Below are 18,902 nucleotides of genomic sequence, written 5' to 3'. Positions count from 1 at the left end.
AAAGCCTTCGTTCAGAAAGTAAGGGAAATTGACGTTGCTGCTAATTGGTCAATCTCCATATCAGTGGTTAGAAAAAGATGCTAGCCGCCCTCGAGGGAAAGTTGCTAGTGGGAGACGCCGCTCTTTGAAAAATATGTCTGCCCTATCTTCCCGTAGTTGGGACAGAGACTGTTTGTCTGTTTGAAGGACTTTAGTTAACTAAACCTTAAGATTTATAACGGGCCCTCGGGCTAGCCGAACATGTACTGCGGAGACGCATCGACATCTGGCAATCATCTTAGTCGAAGAATAGGGTCTGCGCGTGGCGAGCCACGGGACAGAAACCGTTGGAATGTTTACTGTCGCGTGTCGCCACGAATATTTCTTTTAAGGAGAGCTATAAAATTACTCCATACCTTTGTTAGACAAAGCGTTCATCCCGTGACCGCGGCTACGTTCGGCAACTGACTGTCGCCTCGAGCCCAAGCTCATTATCACGACTCTCGAACAATTACAATCGGGTTGAATAACTACAATTGTTCAATTACAGCTATAGTAGATTCTAGGTTACAATGTTGCGGAATTATCCAAAATTCCAAAGGCTCCGGTGTTTTTTCATCTCCGAAATATATATATAAATTATATTTAAGAAGTTTGGGATAGTTTAAAGATGAAATAAATTGCTTTTTAAGTTTAATCTCTTACTTTCGACGAAATCAAGTTTCTCTGGAATTTGGTGGAGTTTAAAATTTGATATCGGTGTCGTAGGAGTTATGTGACACTTTAAGGTGGAATAAATCTAGCGAGGAGTTTAAGGTGCGTCAAAGGAGTGTGGAATGTTGCAATAGAAATTTATTGCAGTGTTAGTGCATTGGTAGATTGATCAAATTTACGTGTAGCGTGGGTAACTAATGGTAAATATTTTGCAATGTGTATAATTTCTCAGTAATCTGAGGTTTATAAAATCTATTGACAACTAATGGAAATTGTTGATTTAACAGATCAATTTTAAATTCCTCGTTAATCTAAATTTTTTTAATCCTATTTACAGCTAAACCTTACGACGAAAAATTAACGAAGTGGAATAAAAATGGCATTGTGATTCTTCTCGTCGTGTATCGGTGTCACATCAAATTTAAGAGACAGTTTTACTTGCGGATGCTGCGTGTTACGTTGGTGAAGTCGACGAAAGCGTAAAATAGGAGCTCGTCCGAAATACACTAACGCGGAAGGTTAAATTTAACGCAAAAGGCTGAGAAATTAGTCTAAAACTCGAAGTTTCATTGGTACGACGCACTTGAAACGCATTCAAAGAGGTCGGCGACCTCGAAAGGGGATGAACGCAACTGTTTCGTGGGAATTTCTTATTGTGGCTTATTTGGATGAAGCTGCTTTAAAATCAGCGCTGGATTCGTCTGTTTTTTGCCCGGAAATCATAAAATGTTTAGGCCAGGCGACTCCATGTACAGAAAATGTTATGTCCACTTTTTACGTCCGTAGAATTCAACTCTTTACTACTATGCACTTCTTCTCCAAAAAAATATCGCGTTTCAATATTAAAAAAAGTTTCAATAATATACTATCCATTAGAAGAATGATAACATGATAACCTTACAAATTATTAGTATTAACAAATTCTTATCGTCGTATAGAAATGCCAACTATTGCTTCGGTAAAACAAACAAAGGAATTTTACAGGTAAATTTTACAAATTACAAGTCATCTTATAACGCAAAATACGACGTGTAAAATTGTCTCAATTTATTAATAGTATTAATAAATTATTATGATAAAAGATGCAGGAATCTTAGCCTCATGAGAAATTAGAGATGAAAATGAGTGGGAAAAGATTAATCACTGGTCCTCCTAAAAAGATGCAGTCCCATGGATGGATGGTTGTGCGAGTATTAAAGCAGCGCAAAACCGTTCCCCGAATTCTCATCCCGGACGTCGTACGACCAAAGACAAAAGCAACTCACTCGAGGGCATTGCGGAGAGACATTCATCGAGGACACAATAGTATTATTCCAGGAAGTGCTAGTTCTTCCTAGATTCCGGTTACAATGTTCTTAACGCGTGGAAATTAGTCTTGACCAGGAAACATCTATAACGGCATGTATTTTCTGCCGTGATTGTAAATCTGTTTGGAACATGCGGTTTGTCCGTTAATCTAGGCGCTGTTGTTCAATTGAGTCAATATTATTTGTTGGTAGATTAGTGTGTGCAAGAGCGCTCTATCCATTATTGACCAATTCGAGCACGTATTGGTAAATTTCACACCGGCAATTACGGTGAAATCGTTCGTGGTCGCTGGAAATTAGCAGTATCGTTTGCGGTCGTGAGCTGATTGACACTGCGTGAGCGGGGAATTATGTGAAGCAGCTTTGCTTTGTCGTTTCATGCATTTAATAGATTTACGGCGGTGGACAGAGTTTGTAAAAAATGAAGACAAGGTAGAAAAAGATTATTTTTCATTTTTTACTATTAGATTATTTTCAAAGTGATCTTTTCAGTGAAATATGATTGACAAAAAATAAGATCTATAATTGAATCATTATAGAAAATAGAATAATATTGATAATAAAGAAATAAAAATCAATTATAGAATAACATATAATAATAATAATAATAATAATAACAATAATGTGGATAGACTTTATGTTTACTTTTATATGTATAATGATACTGTTTGATCCTTGAATTAAAGTTAAGATTAACGTTGCGATTATGATTATCCTTTGTCTGACTAAATATATTTGAAGTATCAATTACAGTAGAATTTTTGAAAGATTCTTGGCTGTTAAACAAAAAACTGGTTCCTTTATATTTCGCTCAATTATCATAAAATCGTGAAACTGACTTTCACTTCAAATTTTGTCTGTTTCAGGAGTAACAAGTACCTGCAAAAATCATCCATCAGCCGGATATGTGCTGTCGGAGGGTTTTCATTAGCATTCCCGTCTTTCTAACTGGTAAGAACCAATTCCTTCAATTCTGTCAACTTTAACCTTTTGAAAGATACTAGTACATAAGTTATACGTTTAATTTTTCTTGAATTCAGGCATGAATCTAAAAGATACTGTGAACTATCTCTGAGTGTATGAAATCAGTTTAGAAATCCAATGGAAATAAAGTTAATTTTAACGCCGAATAGTCATTATTTTTCTTAGAAAAATAAAAAATGATCGTCCTTTAGGGAAGTTTTAACAGATTAATTTATAAAGAGCTGAAACAGAATATTCATGTCATGCATGAATACGGCTGGTGGATGGATCGAGATCTAATCTAAAGTTTATGTTGTGTCATGCTAGTTTACACAGCTATCATTCGCTCGATCGATCGTTAAGCTGTTGAACTCGATTCAAGACGGACATTTTGACTCTGTTCAGAAGAAAACTGCGTTTTAATAAATTTGACGGAATAGAGATTATGATAGACTACAATGTTTTTTTAATTATATCATAAAATTTATTTATTTTTTTTTAATGTCATGTTAGAAACTTCAAATACTGTCCAAAACTTCGAACGTAATCGTTTTAGAAATTTGTAAATTACTTAACGACCAAAAATATTGAATTCTCTATTGTCTGAAGATAGATTCTCTATAATTTAAGTAATTTATTCGTCGAGAATTGATATATAAAGACTTAAATAATAAATTAATTGAAAAATAATTTGCGACTAGTATTGAAAATTTCAATGAAAAGCATATGTATATAGTTTACGCTTCGAGAATTATATGTATTGAGAATATGTATTTGCGCTGATTCTTTGTCCCGCTTGTTATCGCATACGTGTTATAATGATCCTCTAACAATGCTTTCAGGTATGATATTGTATACATTCATCCAGTTTCATTCGACGCCGGTGTCACGTAAAATGGATACTTGGGTTGCGAGAGAAAAGAAAGCTGAGTCGTAGCCCAACTATTAATTCTCTTTTATCGAACTTTATTATGACTTTGGCACTTACAGTAGAATAACGTTGAACAGAGAAAGGGGTGTTGTACAAGAACAGCAACTAGAACGAGAACTCCCCGGGCTGGATGAAGTCTCGGCTTATATACACCCTGGCTTGGGGATGTTGGGGGATTTGGTGTGGATTCCAAGGAGTCCGAAAGTCGGGGTTGGGGCCTTATCTCTGATGGGGACTAAGATGCGTCGCGGCGTTGGCGTCCGACAGTCGGGAGTCGATGTCTTTTCTCTGAGAGGTAATTGGTGTCACACCGGCAATCGTTACGTCGGTTTTCATAGGCCTTGGCATCGTGTTTTGTGGATGCGCAATGGTCCATAACGTCTTCGTGTGGCAGAGGGTAAGAACATATCGCTATTAAAAAAGAAAACGAACACGTTCAAACACGTCTAAATCATCTTTTATGTGTATTTTACCCGGAAATCATTTTATCGTGAAATTTTGTTTTTCAGAGTTACCATAATTTATCTGGTAGAGTTCATAAAAATTTTTCTGAAATCAATTGCAAGCTTTTAGGAAACCAGGATTTTTCACATTTTTAAGAAGCGTTATAATTATATTGCTGATCTTTATACGTTCGTGCGAAATTGAAAAGTACGCAAATGGCGCAAAATGCATAAAATGCGCTAAAATATACGTATATAAGAAAACAAATCTCGATTAAAATTTTATTTCTTTGATTATGTTCGTAAAACTACAAACTTGTATAAAAATACGCATTCTAGTTATAAGTGTTAAAATATTCGATCTAGTCCTTATCACATTCATGAAAACCTCCATTTAACCATTCGTTGTATCAACAAACATTCATATGCAAAACTTACCACCTACCACATCCTCCGCGTATTAATATAATCCCCTTTTATAAATTATACACTTTAGAATGGACTGGTTGGGTCAGAGTCATATAAGCTTACAAGTTCTCGAGGAGTTCTACCGAAGTTACATTTACGTTTGCATAATTTCACCGAAAAAGATACTCTGTAGAATGACAGGTTCGTTTGTTTATGTGATCCGCGATCGCAACTATTTCAAGGGGATTTTATAAATAACCATACACACGATATTCAGTGTATTTTCGTATTCTCGTTTATTTTTAGGAGATTTGTAAAACTGTTGAACAAAATAATTGAGTAACGATTATATTTGCTGAGAAAAAGTCTTTTTCTCTGTACCCCTCCTTCTACTTCAAGCATGTAGTATTGACAATAAGATTGACAATGGCTGAAAGTAATCCAAAAGAGTTTTCACCATGGTTATCGGTAACGAAAAAGATTTGAATCATCTTTAATACTTATTCGTAACTAGAATCATTTCAACTAAAATGTAAATTCTTATATTATAACTTTTTTAATTTGTTATGGCCCCTGACTACAACCTAACCTATCATTCTTATTTCGTAGGAGAAGACGAATGCCGTGAAGGCGTTAGCGCGCGAACAGTGCGAAGCGGCGGTACAGCTGCAGCGTCAGCAGCAGCTGCAACAGCACCAGAACCAGCCCCAGCTACAACAGCAACAACAACTACATGGCCCGTTAACCATCCACCATGCTGGCTGCCCAACGAAAGTCGGGCCCGTGACGAACCAACTAAATACCAGCCACGCAATGCACGGCCGAGCTGCACAGTACCAACACTATCATCAGCATCATCATCATCGACACGTGTCAATGTCCCCACCGCCCTTGTTGCTCTCATCGCCAGCTCCGATCGCGGCGACGCACAATCATCAGAACGTGAGCGGACACAGAAACGTGGTTACGCCACCGGATACATCAGCAGATAGATCGCCACCGAGTCCTGGAAATAAGCTAAATAGATCGCAGCATTTGCCACGGGAAGCAACCGGCAGCGTCAGTCCTGGTCTTCCGGCTGCCACGTTGGATCTAAGTAGCGCAGCAACCACCAATAGTCCGCATGAATTGTCCACGTTAGTTTAGAAATTTGGTCCGAACATTATTACGAAAGGAATGATTAATTTATACCCGCCTGTATCTTGCCATTACCACACTATTATTATTATTATTAATATTGTTAGTAGTACTTGATTACATTATTATTAATATTAATATTATTGCCTTATTATTATTAATGTTATGGAACCTCTAGTCCTAGGTTACTTTCGCTGCCACGAAAGGATAAGATTTTTTGACTAGTCGAATTTTTTACTATTACGTGTAATTCAAGTTTTCCTGTTGCGCATGCGCAGTAGAAAGAAAGTTAGCGGAACTCAAATCTCGAACTATAGAGAGTTGAAAAGTAGTAAAAGTAAAAAAGCACGAATAACATTTGTATTTGTGCTGGATTAAGTTTGATAATTGAAAATTGAGTTTGATGATAACATTTTTTTCGTATTCGCTTTGGTAAATATTAGTTTTATTTAAAATTGAACAAAGCATTTTATGTTTTTCAAATACGGTACATAATCGTAATATCGAATTTTGTAAACTGATAGTAAGAAACTCTATAATTCGAGACTGGAACTTTGATCAAGTTCACATTGAACGTAAACTGACTTAATTTTGTTATTTAAGCGTGTATACTATACGTGTTTGTTCCTTCTTCTCTTGTGCGCAGGCTATAGCTTAATTACTTCCAATAAACGCAGTTATATCGAATCAATGACCGATACAAATTTAGATATTAGGATTATTTAAACAAGAGATTAAAAACTAAAAAGTATTGTTTTTATACTGCATATGTACATGTGCAATATGAACGACAGTTTGTGTAATAATATGTACCCCTCTTCTTAGTTTACTTTTGTATATTTTGCGACATTTGATATTAATTTTATGAGGAACGTACTTACACTTTATCTTTGTAATTAAATGTGAAATGAAAGAAAAGAAATGACATGAGAAAAGGAAATTCGATGTATGAGTATATACGAATTGACGGAATTAAAATTTAACGCTATATTTAAATAGAAAACGTGAAATATCTTGTCATCTTAAAATAACTTGATCATTCCTATTCTTTTACATAAAAACACTTTTCGACTGTAACTTAAGAAAAATGTCTGCTAACGTGAAACGTGCCAGAAAAAATTAACAACTTCCATTAAATTGGCAAATTTCTCATTAATATCGTAAAACTCGCGTTTACAAAGATCAGATCAGTGTACATAATATACAAAACAAATGCAGAATATATAAATATAGCACATACGTTCTGAATTATATTCGAATTGTGCAGGGTAACCAAGTGAAAATATGTAAATTTCACGATGTGTAATGTACACTTTATCGAACTTGTAAGTAGTGTAGAAATAGAATATTTTACACGTAACAAAATATACAAACGACAATACACAAGTTAAATTATTTGTTAGATCCATGTATAACAAGCATAGTATAAAAGTGTTTTAGCTTTATGTACTGGTAATTATGAGAAATACCAACTTAATAGATGTATTTGGTATGTACCTAGTTAAGAAAACAATAAATTATTCTGAACAGATAAAGCGTTTAGTAGCTTGTGAAGTATGAATTTTCGAAAACGTAAGTATTTTATATCTAAGTAGTTAAGAAACGCGAGCAAGGGAAATCAAACAAAGGAACAAAGTCTTTTGTTTAAAAATATTTAATTTGTTGTTCTATTATCCGAGGTTAGAAGCGATAATGTACAAAATCTGAATAAATAAGATTCCTCAATATTATTGAATTTTAATTCTAGGGTAAAGTAATATATCCGCATATTTTATTTATATACAATATGTATAAATAATGATGTGATTTGACTAATTTTGTTGAAAGAATATTTGTACTTTTTACGTAAAGCTTCAGTCTTTTACAAACTTTCTTGTAATTAATAAACCAGTAAACACAATATTAATAAAATCTATTAAAATTATAAACCAACTCATAAGTTTTAATTTTAGTCCTTAAAGGTTGAAATATTTTGCCCCAATGTCGAGACATTTGTTTTAATCCAAAACATTACTATACTGAATCGATAATGTTGCATGTGCCACGAAAATGATGATAGTGTCAGATAACTTGTTGTGAAACGAAAAAGCATTGCATGTACATTTCTGTTGTTTTGTTGACCATGAGTTTAATGATCTTTTAAACTTGCCCACAGCTAAGAAATCAAACAGTATATCTAAACGAAATTAATTTCAAATTATTTTTTAGGTTCTAAGCTTTTATCTAATCTTTCAGAAGTTGCAAAATTTATTCCACAAGAGTCTTTTTTATCATAACCAAGTACACATCTTAAAACCATTTAAGTCTTCCTTAGTAATTTCTTCTTATCTTTAATAGTAACGAAAATAATTTAGATGAACGTTTTAAAATTGACACCCTGTATATTAAAAATAAAAGATATATTTTCTTCATAATTGGATAGGCTTTTTACAATGGCAATGTACAAATATCAAAATTGCAATTATACTATAACATATGTATATATATATAAGCTTCACATTTAAACACAAGATTCTTTATTATATTTTTTTAATACCAATATTTTAATAATTATAACAGGGGTTTTTTAACAAGAGATGTATAACATTGTATACAAATTTTCAAAAACCTATAGATAATTTCAGTTATGCTCTTGCATCATTAATTGTTGATGTAACTCTTACCTCAATTCCATCTAGTTCCTTAGACATTACTATTTGACAGCCTAGCCGTGACCTGAAATTAAATATTATATAACTGAATATGTCAATAAATATATTTATTGCTATACAAATTAATACTAATACACAATAAGATTTCTATTTATCCATTTGAAAATCAACATTGTAAATATGCTAATTCCAACATAGATTTGTAATGATTATAGGGTCATAAATAAAAAACTATGAAAATTTATTATAATTTCAGTTTCGTAGTATTCAGAGACAGCGATTTGAAATTCTACATTGAGATGCAGATTTCGAAATACCCAATACTAACCTGTTTTTACATAAATTTAAATAGAAAAATTCACTTTATAAAATATTAAAAGGTAATAGAATTAATAATGTGAATGATTTGATACTGATTATTATGAACTAACGTATCTGTTAATTCATATGCTCAATCCAACATGTCTAATTCTTCATCTGTTGGTTTGTCAGGAAGTGCATCATAAACTTCTTTCGAAAATATTAAATGGCACGTACTACAAGTTAATGTTCCTTCACAAGCACCTATATCAATTATATTTTAATATTACAACATACTTATATAATAAAGTATCAAAAGTTAAAAATAATAAGAATATTAAACTTGATAAAAATGAAAATTTTCAAATATTTTCTACCTCAAAATTATTTATTTTAAATTAAGTAAATTATGCTTCTTTAAAACATACCATATCCATCTAAATCAATTTCATTATTTACTACTATGTCTAATATAGTATCTCCAACTTTCTCTTTGCTTTGATTCTCTCTCCACTTGCTTTAACAAACGTTATATTTACTCTGAAAATAATATTTATGAAAGATAAAAATTATCTCAATATAATTATTTTCTTTATTTTTTGTGTTTCTTCAATTAATCTTCTCTTAATTATACCTTAATTATATGTATCACTTATGATAATAGAAATAATTTAAAAATAAGATATACTTGTCTTAATAATACATAAATAAAATTCGTATATCATATATTTATAACAGTGTTATATTTTTAGTTGTTCACTGTCAATGTTGTTCTTATTAATACTATTCTATTAATACTATGTTATTTTTCTAGATGTTGTACTCCTACAAAGAGAAAAATTTCTTAGACATTATTATTAGCATTATTATTTTGACACCAATTTTATATTGGAAGGTAAGTACTGAAATTCTATTAAAAAAAGAAGGAAAGCACAAGAAAATTTGTATTACTTACTCTTGTTTTTCTGAAAGTGGTTGCGTGGTCGATATTCCTCTTGTTGCCTGCAAAAAGGGCAACGTTGTGTTGCTTGTATATTTTGAATAATTTGATGCAATACCGAGAATTGATCTCGAAAATTTTTGTAATTGATTTACTAACGCCATTCCACTGTCATAAATATCATGAGTATGGGACACCCTGACCGAACACCAGATATTGCGGAAAATATCAATTGTAGATCAATTGTACTTTGTACAAAAACTTTCACGGCATTCTTCGGCTGCTATACTGGGACGTTCCTTTACTGTGATAGGTTATAAAACGATTCCTAACACAAGTGACGTATCCCTACCGGACACGTGCTCTTCGGGCCACACGTTTTATGATACAAGACCAGCAAAATGATCAATGTGTAATTTTACATATCTTACATTTTTTCCAAATGAAATATTGTTTTTATTAAACGTTTAAAACCTCAGGCAACATTTATTTCATCTGATTTCAGTTTTACAAATATATATCTATAATACATATCTGTATAAATTACGGTCTGGTTATATCAAACAGGGACCGACACTCGCTAGGGAAAACTGCCCAAAAATTGAATCGTAAAAACCAATATGAAAGACAACAAATTTCTCGTTCTGCGGAACAAATAGAAATGAGCAGAGTATCTTTATCTTTATCTGAGACATTCAAAGCGTATCACGCATACGCTAAACCTGAAGAAAACTTTCTTGTCTTCCATGTTCATTTTTCCCTTTCCATTTCCGAACGGTTTCTTCTATATTTATTTATATGTTCGTGATTGATGCTATTGACAACATACAACTAAGGGGAAATACGAATAGTAATAGATAGATGTATAATTCATTATGCAATTTTATAGAATTAAATCTTATTTATCTTCAGATATAAAAACTATATTTACCAGCTGAAACACTAACGCATATGCAGTATAATATAATCTACTTAACAATCTCGTTTTAGTTATAATATGTGATTAATTCTTTTGCTATTTCGCTATAAACAGTTTTTTGTGCATACAATATTTTTTTATAGTATTCTAATATATTGTTAGATATTGTAAAGAAAGTAAAATACAGTTATTGAAGTCTGGGAACATTCAATGTTAACCTTGCTTCAAAAAATAATCTTTCGAATGAATGGGGAATAGATTTTTAGTATTATAGTTGGTATAATGTCATCATTGTTTACAATGTGTTAGAGTTAAAGAAATGAGACAAATTAATATTTCAGAAGCAAATTCAATATTTAAATGATGTTATTTTAAAATGGCAGATGATATGAATGTTCTTTTTATACGAGGAAATGGAAACGTATGTATGGTAATGGAAACGTAATGGTTTTAACATTATTTTAGTACAAGATCTTAGCATAATAGTAATTAACAGTATCCATTACCTTTTAGTCAATTTTTGAAAAATGACATATATGATAATTTGCAATAGTTTGATAATAAAATACTTGTATCAATATTAATAACATATAATTTGCTATCTCAAAAGGATACAGACACAGCCAATGATAATGTTTGGGATGATAGTGCATTAATAGAAGCATATGATAAAGCAATAAATTTAGCAAAAGAAGAAGTTATCAAGCGAATGGGAATGGATGTTGGAAATTCTCAACCGAAAGAAAACCTACAAAATCTTAAGCAGCCTAAACACGCAAGTAAATTACACAAGGTTGTGATTTTGATAGAATATTACAAATTTGATACAGAATATTATTAAATATATTGATTAAGAAGCAAATTATTTTATTTTGCTATTTTCTTATATTTATTTGTATACACATCTTTTCTCTATAGAAATGGATCATAGGAGCACCTTGTCGTGCAATATACTCAGAGGATGGAGAAATTTATGAAGCTATAATATAAAAAATTTACGAAAACAATGGCACGTGTGTTGTAAAATTTGTAGGTAATACCTTTAGCATGATGGTTATGTCAATTAAGAAATGTACTAAAAATACATATATATATGAAGTAAAGGCTTTCGCATAGTCTATCACAGTGTCATTCAGCAGGTCCTTAACTGGGCAGGAGTACCTGTCAATGTCTATGGGGAGACCCATAGATGATATAGTGGAATATAGGGTCATGAACCATAAACATGCATGTTACTTATTGTTCATTATTAGCTGCTTGGAATATAATTCTCCTCATTAGACGAGTGATTATTACTACATATATCAAGGCAAACATTTATACATATACATTTATGCACGGGAAATTCTAATACATTGCCTGTAAGGACGGTAACTGAATGGCACTCAGTCATTCTATTAAATGACAAAAATTTCTTTTACTCTGTGTTTAGGCTATGGTAATACAGAGAAAGTCGAGTTGAGTTCTCTTTTAGAATCAGAAGGTTTGCAAAGTCAAATAGCACAACAAAAGAAAGCTTTGGAAGAGAAATTCAATGAAGAGAACGATGAGACTTGTGAGACTAATTTTTCTACAAATGTAAATTCGAAAAAATATAATGTAGAAAAAATGGATTGTGACTCTGAAGAAGCAAATGCGTATAAACATCGCTTCATACCGGGACCATCTTTCAATTCGATGACTGATATAATGCCACCTGCACCTCCTTTACCACCACAATTAATGGCCAAGTAAGTACAATTTAAAAATTCTAATGGAATGCTGAATACTTCTAATATTAATAAGTAATTTGGAATAAGTTTAACATTTTATTTGGAAAAAAAAATACGAAATTTTAATAAAATGTACTAGATTACCAGATAATGATACAGACGCACTTTCAAGTATGTTGATGTCATGGTATATTAGTGGTTTTCACACAGGTAATTATTTCACATAAGTATTTTATTGTATATTAAATTTTCAATGGACTATGTTATTTCTTTTGTAGGTTATTATCATGGTTTGAAACAAGCAAGAAACAATCAAGAGAACAGGAAGAACTGTTGATTATATCAATTTTTTCAATAACAATATAACGATAATATAAGATATTAAAATAAGATATTATAATAAGATATAAGATAAATATAAGATATTAATATAAGATAATATAAAATATAAAACTCATTGTATTTATTTACTTCAATTATTTGAAATAAAGAACAGCTTTATTTTCATATAAGACTTTATTTTTTTAAAAATAATTACTAAGATAAGAAAAACTAAAAAACATATTTTTGATAAAATACACTCACATATATATGTCGGGTTATAATTAGGATTTAAGGCGCGTAATGATCCTTTGTTTGAATTAGCCATTGTTTTTCGAAACAGAGAATATATTTACGCGAATAAACAAGATTTTACAAAATATTATGAATAATGAGTTTAATAAATAATAAGATTAACAAACGATAAGTTTAACTAATAATTAGATTAAAGATTAATAAGTTTAACGAACAATAAGAGGAATGAATAATATGTCTTACGAATAATGAATTTAACGTATAATGAGGTTAACGATTGATAGGTTTCACGAATAATGAATTTAATTAACGCTATTAACAATGTTCCGGGGTTCAAACGAATCCACCGTCAACGGGATAACTCTTTACTATGTGTAGAATAATTTTAAACACAAAATACAATTGCTGAGACACTCGGTAAATTGCTCGATGTATCACTTTCCAAGGCGATCACACGAATGAATATCTGATGAAAATCTTTTTCGCTATACGACTGCATTTGTTTGTTATATGCTCGCTGGAAACATCGAGAAGGTTCCAATCGTTGTTGCTAGGCAATTTCTGTCAAAAGTTTGTTGTATACTCTTTGGAAACATCGAGAAAGATTCAAACGCCGTTACTAGGCAGTTTCTGTCTGGAGATTGATTCCTAATACAACGTGTGTCCCATTATATCGACATCTCTAAAGTACAATTCTATGTGATTTCTAGGGAGAACAATACAACCGATCCACACCTTCGTCAGGCAAAACGTTTATCCCGTGACCGTGGCTACGTTCGGCGACCAGTTGTCACCTCGAACCCACTTTCGCTTTCACAAATATCAAACAATTACAAATGACAATTGCTTAATTACAGTTATGATAAAATCTAGGCTAAAGCATTAGAAGGCTTCCTCAAAATTGCAAAGGGAAGGCTCCGGTTTTCCTTTCATCTCCGACATATATAATACAAGGATATAATACAACCGAACATTTTAAACTTAGCCTATAGCGCGTGCGCGCACACACACGCACACACATGACACACATGACACACATGCGCGCACACCCATGCGCGCATGCGCGCATACACACATGCACACACATGCGAATGATTTCTCGAACGATAATCCATTTATTTATATTTTTCAATATCTGTCCTTACGATTGCGTATTTATTTGTTCCACGTATCATATTTATCTATTTGCATAACTGTAGGTGACATTTTTTTAAACAATTTTGCTAATATTTCATAACTTTTTCATTCATATTTCAAAGTGGTAACAGGTGTTTCTTTCTTTTCAAGTCTCCTCCATATCGGGCTTATTTCTAGTAGCCACGCTTGCTTACAAAGCAATTTTATATCTGCACAAGAATATCTTTCAGTACATTTTACTATGTGGTTTACAATATCTGTATTTTCTAATAAGTGGTTGCTAAGGTACAATTTGAATATACCAAGTCGAGCAACTTCATTGGGTAATGATACGTATATTTGCTTTTCGAGATGCCTGAGTAAAGCTGCATCAATGCCCCTAATAACATATTTACAATAAATATTATCGTTCTATTATACTAATAATAATGAAGGAATACTTCAAACAACACAATAACATATTTGGAATTTGGAGAAATATTACGATATTTTCTACTTAGAAAACATTGAAATAACGTGATATACGTACCAAGGGGAATTAGTTGTAGCCAGAAGAACTACATTAGAATTCTCATTAGACGCTAATCCATCCAATCTAGAAAGAAGTTCTGATCTGAATCTCTTTGCAGGTTCAGACAATATACAGTCTCCTTTATTTGTGGCGATCCAGTCAATCTCGTCGATAAAAATAATTGTAGGCGAATGACTATAGGCAAGTTCAAATAAAACCTGTTCAGTTTAACAAATGTATTATTCATTAAATATTATATTCGAAATTCCTTAAATTCATTGCCTCATCACGAATATGATATCATTTCGTTTTCCAAACAACTATTCTATTTATATATAAATGACGAAAAATAAAATCAAATCTTTTTATACCTAGAATCTCTCCTTCATAGACAAAGGAACAAAGAAACTTACATAGACAAAGCAACTTACACGTATATACTTCTCGGAATCGCCTCTCCATTTGCTGACCAATGAGCTGGCAGTTATGTTAAAAAAGGTACAATGGCATTCTGTCGCGACTGCCTTCGCTAACATCGTTTTCCCTGTTTTGTATATTTCTTGTAAACACGTACAGAAATGAAAAGAATGCGAGTATCTTACCTGTACCAGGTGGGCCGTACAGCAAAATACCTTTCCAGGGGGAAAACGGGCCATCAAAAAAGATAGGATACTCAAGGGGATACACAATGGCCTCCTTAACAGCGGTTTTACATTCTTCTAGGCCTATAACGTCATTTAATGTACAATGTACATTTAATTTGTTTACTATGATCTCCTGTGACGATACAAAGATAAAATGGCGTCTTCTCTATATTAAGTAAACGTTACGTAATTTGATATTTGAAGCGTTACTGAAATCACGTCATCGTCGATATACGTTGGACGGTTTATCGACGGGAATTTTATCGTTTAAAAGCTTTACGATACGTATATTAATCGAAAATAACTTACGCATGAGATGTCCTCAGCAATCTTTCGTAATTCCGGATTATCTGAATAAAGCTTTTCAATGCATTTCAATATCTTCGATTGCATGGATTGTTCCATTGGGACGTTAAATAGCTCTTCTGATGAACGTCCATCACTCTCATTGGGGAATAGTGACGTCACTGTCATTGCGAGATTAATATGATTCGTATTGTCATCAGTTATCTTCTGCTGTAGATTCGTCTCTTTCACAGGCTCACTTCTCGCTTCTTTACTAACAGATTTGGCTTTTGTCTCAATACTTCTACAAACACTGGATCATATTGTTAATACGATACGTTGAATACGATACGTTGAATACCGTTTAATATCGTTAAATAATTTAAATTCTTACGTTTTGCTTGCATTTGTCACTTCCCTCGTCATTTCCCTTCCAGTTATTTTCTTACACAATATGGGATATTTTTGAAATTTCATCTTGTAATAATTTTCATACTCTGCAACGATAATTTCCAAATCGATGTTGTCGCAGACGCGATGTTCGGGAGATAGACGAGCTTCCCGGAATAATACATCGCTAATGTCTATATACCTAAAGAAATGTAGTTTTTAATTAATTATAGTTTTTAACTGATTAAAAATATTTTTCGCAATGACTGAACACTATAAGATAACCATCAAACAACTGTTTTATCTCTAGGTAAGACAGGCAAAAGAATGTATTTACTATATAAATCCTCGAAGATAATTTCTTGTCTTCTGCTCTTTAATTTCCAATTTTTAGATGGATAAGAATAATTTGAATTTATATTTCATATATTTGTTTATAACTAGTTAATCTACATTATCGATTGAGTTATTCTTAACTACTGAATTACCGATGTCGAATTTTCAAATTTGGTTTCGCCTTCTCTTTCCACGATGTCCACTGATTTCTATTTCGATTGGTCACTGACACTATTCAAGAGAATTGGAACTAGGAATATATTTTAATTATAATATACTCACCCATTGTGTTCCAAATAATCACATACAAGGTATAATATGTTCCGATGACGTTCCGAAATACGACTCTCCTCCTAATATAATTATTTTTTCATTACAATAATAAGTTTTTTCATGTAATTTTTTGTTACATTTGCGAATTCAACGAGTTACACATGATTTTTCATGAAACACGAACGTTAAAAATATTTGATACAGCCTAATTATAAAAATTGTTAGAAGCAAAAGTCATAGATACTATGTGCGAGTATCGCATGAAACGAACAGCTATTAAGAGAACTGCAGCAATATTACAAATCAAATAACAAAACACACTCGTCTGTGACGTGGAAATTCTAAAATCTAAAATCTAAAATCTAGAATATTCCTTACCTTTTTTCGCAGATTATAAAATATCTTATTCATACTACCTTGCATCGATAAATCACCGTTCATAGTGACACTTTCAAATCGCCTATCGTTTCTCAATGGATACGAGAATTTCCGTTTATTACTTTAAAAACAACCCGTCCATTACGTTTCTCTTAAAAAATTCTTTCAACTCCGTTGAAAACCGAGCATCAAACAAGAGACAAACGATTTGTTGCCATGGAAATGTTTGGTTCACACATAAGCAACGCACAAATATAATGATAGAATAGCTGAGTGTGTGTACTGTATAGTAAGATGGATGCAACGTGGAAATAGAAAGAGAACACCATGTATAGATACTTCCTGTTCTTGTTTAATCAGGCATGCACACTAGTGGACACTGACGCTGCTCGTATACCCCTGTTACATATTTCCTGTACAAGTGCGCGTCATTAGACAAGGACGGAACATCCTCTCTCTACTTCTCTATCGCGTTTTTAGTTCGCTCACGCGCTCTGTACTTATATCTATTACATTTCCACCATAAGCAGCGGCCGTGCAGTGACTTACAAAAGTTCCGAACGGTTCCATCCTGGGCGGACGGTTAATTGCGTTCGGTACTTCGAGGCAGGAAGGTGAGTACAGAATCGCTCCTCTTAGTACTCTTATTAGAAGTGTTATCATCGAATATAAGTTTTTTCAATAAATTCTTATCGTTTTACAATCTTTCTAGAATACAATGACGTCAGCAATCGATCATTTTCGCGAATTTATTGTAAATTAATTGGGGGAATATCTGGAGTTCTTTATCGGTTTCGACTGTAAAATCAGCAACTATTCGAATTTTTCATTCATAATTGTGACGTTTTCGACTCTTCCGTTGCCAAGACCCTCTTGAGAGATTTTTGGCACGTTCCATCACCCTTGTTAAACGAGTGCACATTGGTGGATATATTGATTTTAAAAACCAATACGTGAACGAGGTTTATTATCTCACTGGGACAAAGAAATCCGTTTTATTCGCGAATTTTCCGTGTTTCTTCTTAATTTTCGTGAGTGTCTGGCGCGGAGCATTATTTGAATGAACTTTTCATCGTTCAGATTATATTTCGTTTAAAAAGATTGAAATTGATGTCGAGAAGAAATGAAACAAGGTGCTCGGGCATTCCATCGTTTCCCGGGGAAAGAGAAATATGAAAAAAAACGGTCGTTCTTCCTTCTGCCATTTTCGTCCATTACCAAAATGGTATGACCCAAATGTCCCGGGTCGTGAATCAATCAAGCGAATTTTGAATAATTTTTGAATAATATCCAGTTAATAATTTGTGAAACAAATTAATTTCATTTTATCGTTGGAAACAAATTAGTTGGATTTTTCTTTCTTTAGCAGTTTTCGCCGGAGTTGACCTGACGTGCTACTTCAGTTTCCATCTTCGCTTCTCGAAACTTCCAACGTCCTTGGTGTTGCAGTCTCCTTGCCCAGGTGAGTACATAGCTTCTAGATACTCGTCGCTGTTCATCCTTACGAGCCTCTCGAGCTTTAGTTGTCAATTGTTATCGTTAAAGGAAGAGAAGCTCGCGACAGATGTTATCGAACAAATCGTTTGTTCGAAAAGTTCGGACTTGTTCGTTGCGTTTGAATATATATGGACGGACGCCATTTTTCATGACATCTTCATGATTTGTCATGTCGTGAGTATAGCTTCTGACTACCATATGTTTGTGATTTATGTGAAATTTGACCACTATACCGTGATAGAAAAATATTTCCAATGAATTATAAATATTTTACATTGTGAATTATAAACATTTGTTAGAAATTATATCGTACTTGAGGTGAAAATGAACCATATATCTGCTTATGGAATACGAGGTAGTAAATCATTCGAAACATAATAACGATTAATTAAGTACATATACAATAACGTTTACGAATGAATATTGCGAATTATTGTATGGCTTTAATGCGGTATTTAATGTTTTGATTGC

At 32.7% G+C, this 18,902-nt stretch overlaps 3 protein-coding genes, 1 long non-coding RNA gene and 1 pseudogene across 17 annotated transcripts; 3 read left to right on the top strand and 2 right to left on the bottom strand.

Annotated features, from left to right (window-relative positions):
* Positions 1-4,088: 4,088 nt before the first annotated feature.
* Positions 4,089-10,259, bottom strand: LOC117215404. 14 transcript variants are annotated; one of them, XR_004489102.1, is made up of 6 exons: positions 9,933-10,250; positions 9,789-9,835; positions 9,468-9,658; positions 9,262-9,373; positions 8,965-9,097; positions 8,263-8,597 (listed from the first exon to the last, which is right to left on the bottom strand). XR_004489102.1 is itself a non-coding variant. In XM_033461787.1 (3 exons), exons 1-3 carry the CDS (start codon positions 9,935-9,937, stop codon positions 4,114-4,116), a joined length of 393 nt encoding a protein of 130 aa, XP_033317678.1. In that variant the 5' UTR covers positions 9,938-10,259; the 3' UTR covers positions 4,089-4,113. The 14 variants fall into 14 exon arrangements, 3 of the variants coding, with proteins under 3 accessions (XP_033317678.1, XP_033317680.1, XP_033317679.1); XR_004489096.1 differs by lacking the exon at positions 9,468-9,658 and adding an exon at positions 4,219-4,305 and having other exon boundaries at positions 8,546-8,597; positions 8,862-9,097; positions 9,789-10,242; XR_004489093.1 differs by lacking the exon at positions 9,468-9,658 and adding an exon at positions 4,287-4,305 and having other exon boundaries at positions 8,546-8,597; positions 9,789-10,222.
* LOC117215403 (protein odd-skipped-like) lies at positions 4,210-5,904 on the top strand. Its single transcript, XM_033461786.1, has 2 exons — positions 4,210-4,291; positions 5,355-5,904. Exons 1-2 carry the CDS (start codon positions 4,262-4,264, stop codon positions 5,889-5,891), a joined length of 567 nt encoding a protein of 188 aa, XP_033317677.1. The 5' UTR covers positions 4,210-4,261; the 3' UTR covers positions 5,892-5,904.
* A 410-nt stretch (positions 10,260-10,669) lies between the features above and the next one.
* On the top strand, positions 10,670-12,756 carry LOC117215402 (annotated as a pseudogene).
* A 1,436-nt stretch (positions 12,757-14,192) lies between these two features.
* Positions 14,193-16,085, bottom strand: LOC117215406 (katanin p60 ATPase-containing subunit A-like 2). Its single transcript, XM_033461791.1, has 6 exons — positions 15,952-16,085; positions 15,582-15,870; positions 15,231-15,405; positions 15,060-15,172; positions 14,647-14,846; positions 14,193-14,496 (listed from the first exon to the last, which is right to left on the bottom strand). Exons 1-6 carry the CDS (start codon positions 16,032-16,034, stop codon positions 14,223-14,225), a joined length of 1,134 nt encoding a protein of 377 aa, XP_033317682.1. The 5' UTR covers positions 16,035-16,085; the 3' UTR covers positions 14,193-14,222.
* Positions 16,086-17,464: 1,379 nt separating this feature from the next.
* LOC117215407 lies at positions 17,465-18,504 on the top strand. Its single transcript, XR_004489103.1, has 2 exons — positions 17,465-17,548; positions 18,304-18,504. It is a non-coding gene; the product is annotated as an uncharacterized LOC117215407 (long non-coding RNA).
* The last annotated feature ends 398 nt before the right edge of the window (positions 18,505-18,902 follow it).

The sequence above is a fragment of the Bombus bifarius genome, unplaced genomic scaffold, assembly GCF_011952205.1.
Source record: "Bombus bifarius isolate JDL3187 unplaced genomic scaffold, Bbif_JDL3187 scf7180000009568_frag, whole genome shotgun sequence".
Classification (NCBI taxonomy): Eukaryota; Metazoa; Arthropoda; class Insecta; order Hymenoptera; family Apidae; genus Bombus; species Bombus bifarius.
This window is presented reverse-complemented; position numbering and strand designations above follow the sequence as displayed.

What these genes read in the sequence shown, in the direction of transcription:
- LOC117215404 (XM_033461787.1), bottom strand. Translation starts at nt 9,937, where the DNA reads ATGGCGTTAGTAAATCAATTACAAAAATTTTCGAGATCAATTCTCGGT. An exon ending in CCACTTTCAGAAAAACAAGA is followed by an intron (nt 8,598 to 9,788) that starts GTAAGTAATACA and finishes ATTTAATTTCAG; the next exon opens with GTCACGGCTAGGCTGTCAAA. An exon ending in AGGAACTAGATGGAATTGAG is followed by an intron (nt 4,306 to 8,545) that starts GTAAGAGTTACA and finishes CTTTTTTAATAG; the next exon opens with CGATATGTTCTTACCCTCTG.
- LOC117215406 (XM_033461791.1), bottom strand. Translation starts at nt 16,034, where the DNA reads ATGAAATTTCAAAAATATCCCATATTGTGTAAGAAAATAACTGGAAGG. An exon ending in GTGACAAATGCAAGCAAAAC is followed by an intron (nt 15,871 to 15,951) that starts GTAAGAATTTAA and finishes AATATGATCCAG; the next exon opens with TGTTTGTAGAAGTATTGAGA. An exon ending in ATTCCGAGAAGTATATACGT is followed by an intron (nt 14,847 to 15,059) that starts GTAAGTTGCTTT and finishes TAAACTGAACAG; the next exon opens with GTTTTATTTGAACTTGCCTA.
- LOC117215403 (XM_033461786.1), top strand. Translation starts at nt 4,262, where the DNA reads ATGGTCCATAACGTCTTCGTGTGGCAGAGG. An exon ending in ACGTCTTCGTGTGGCAGAGG is followed by an intron (nt 4,292 to 5,354) that starts GTAAGAACATAT and finishes CTTATTTCGTAG; the next exon opens with GAGAAGACGAATGCCGTGAA.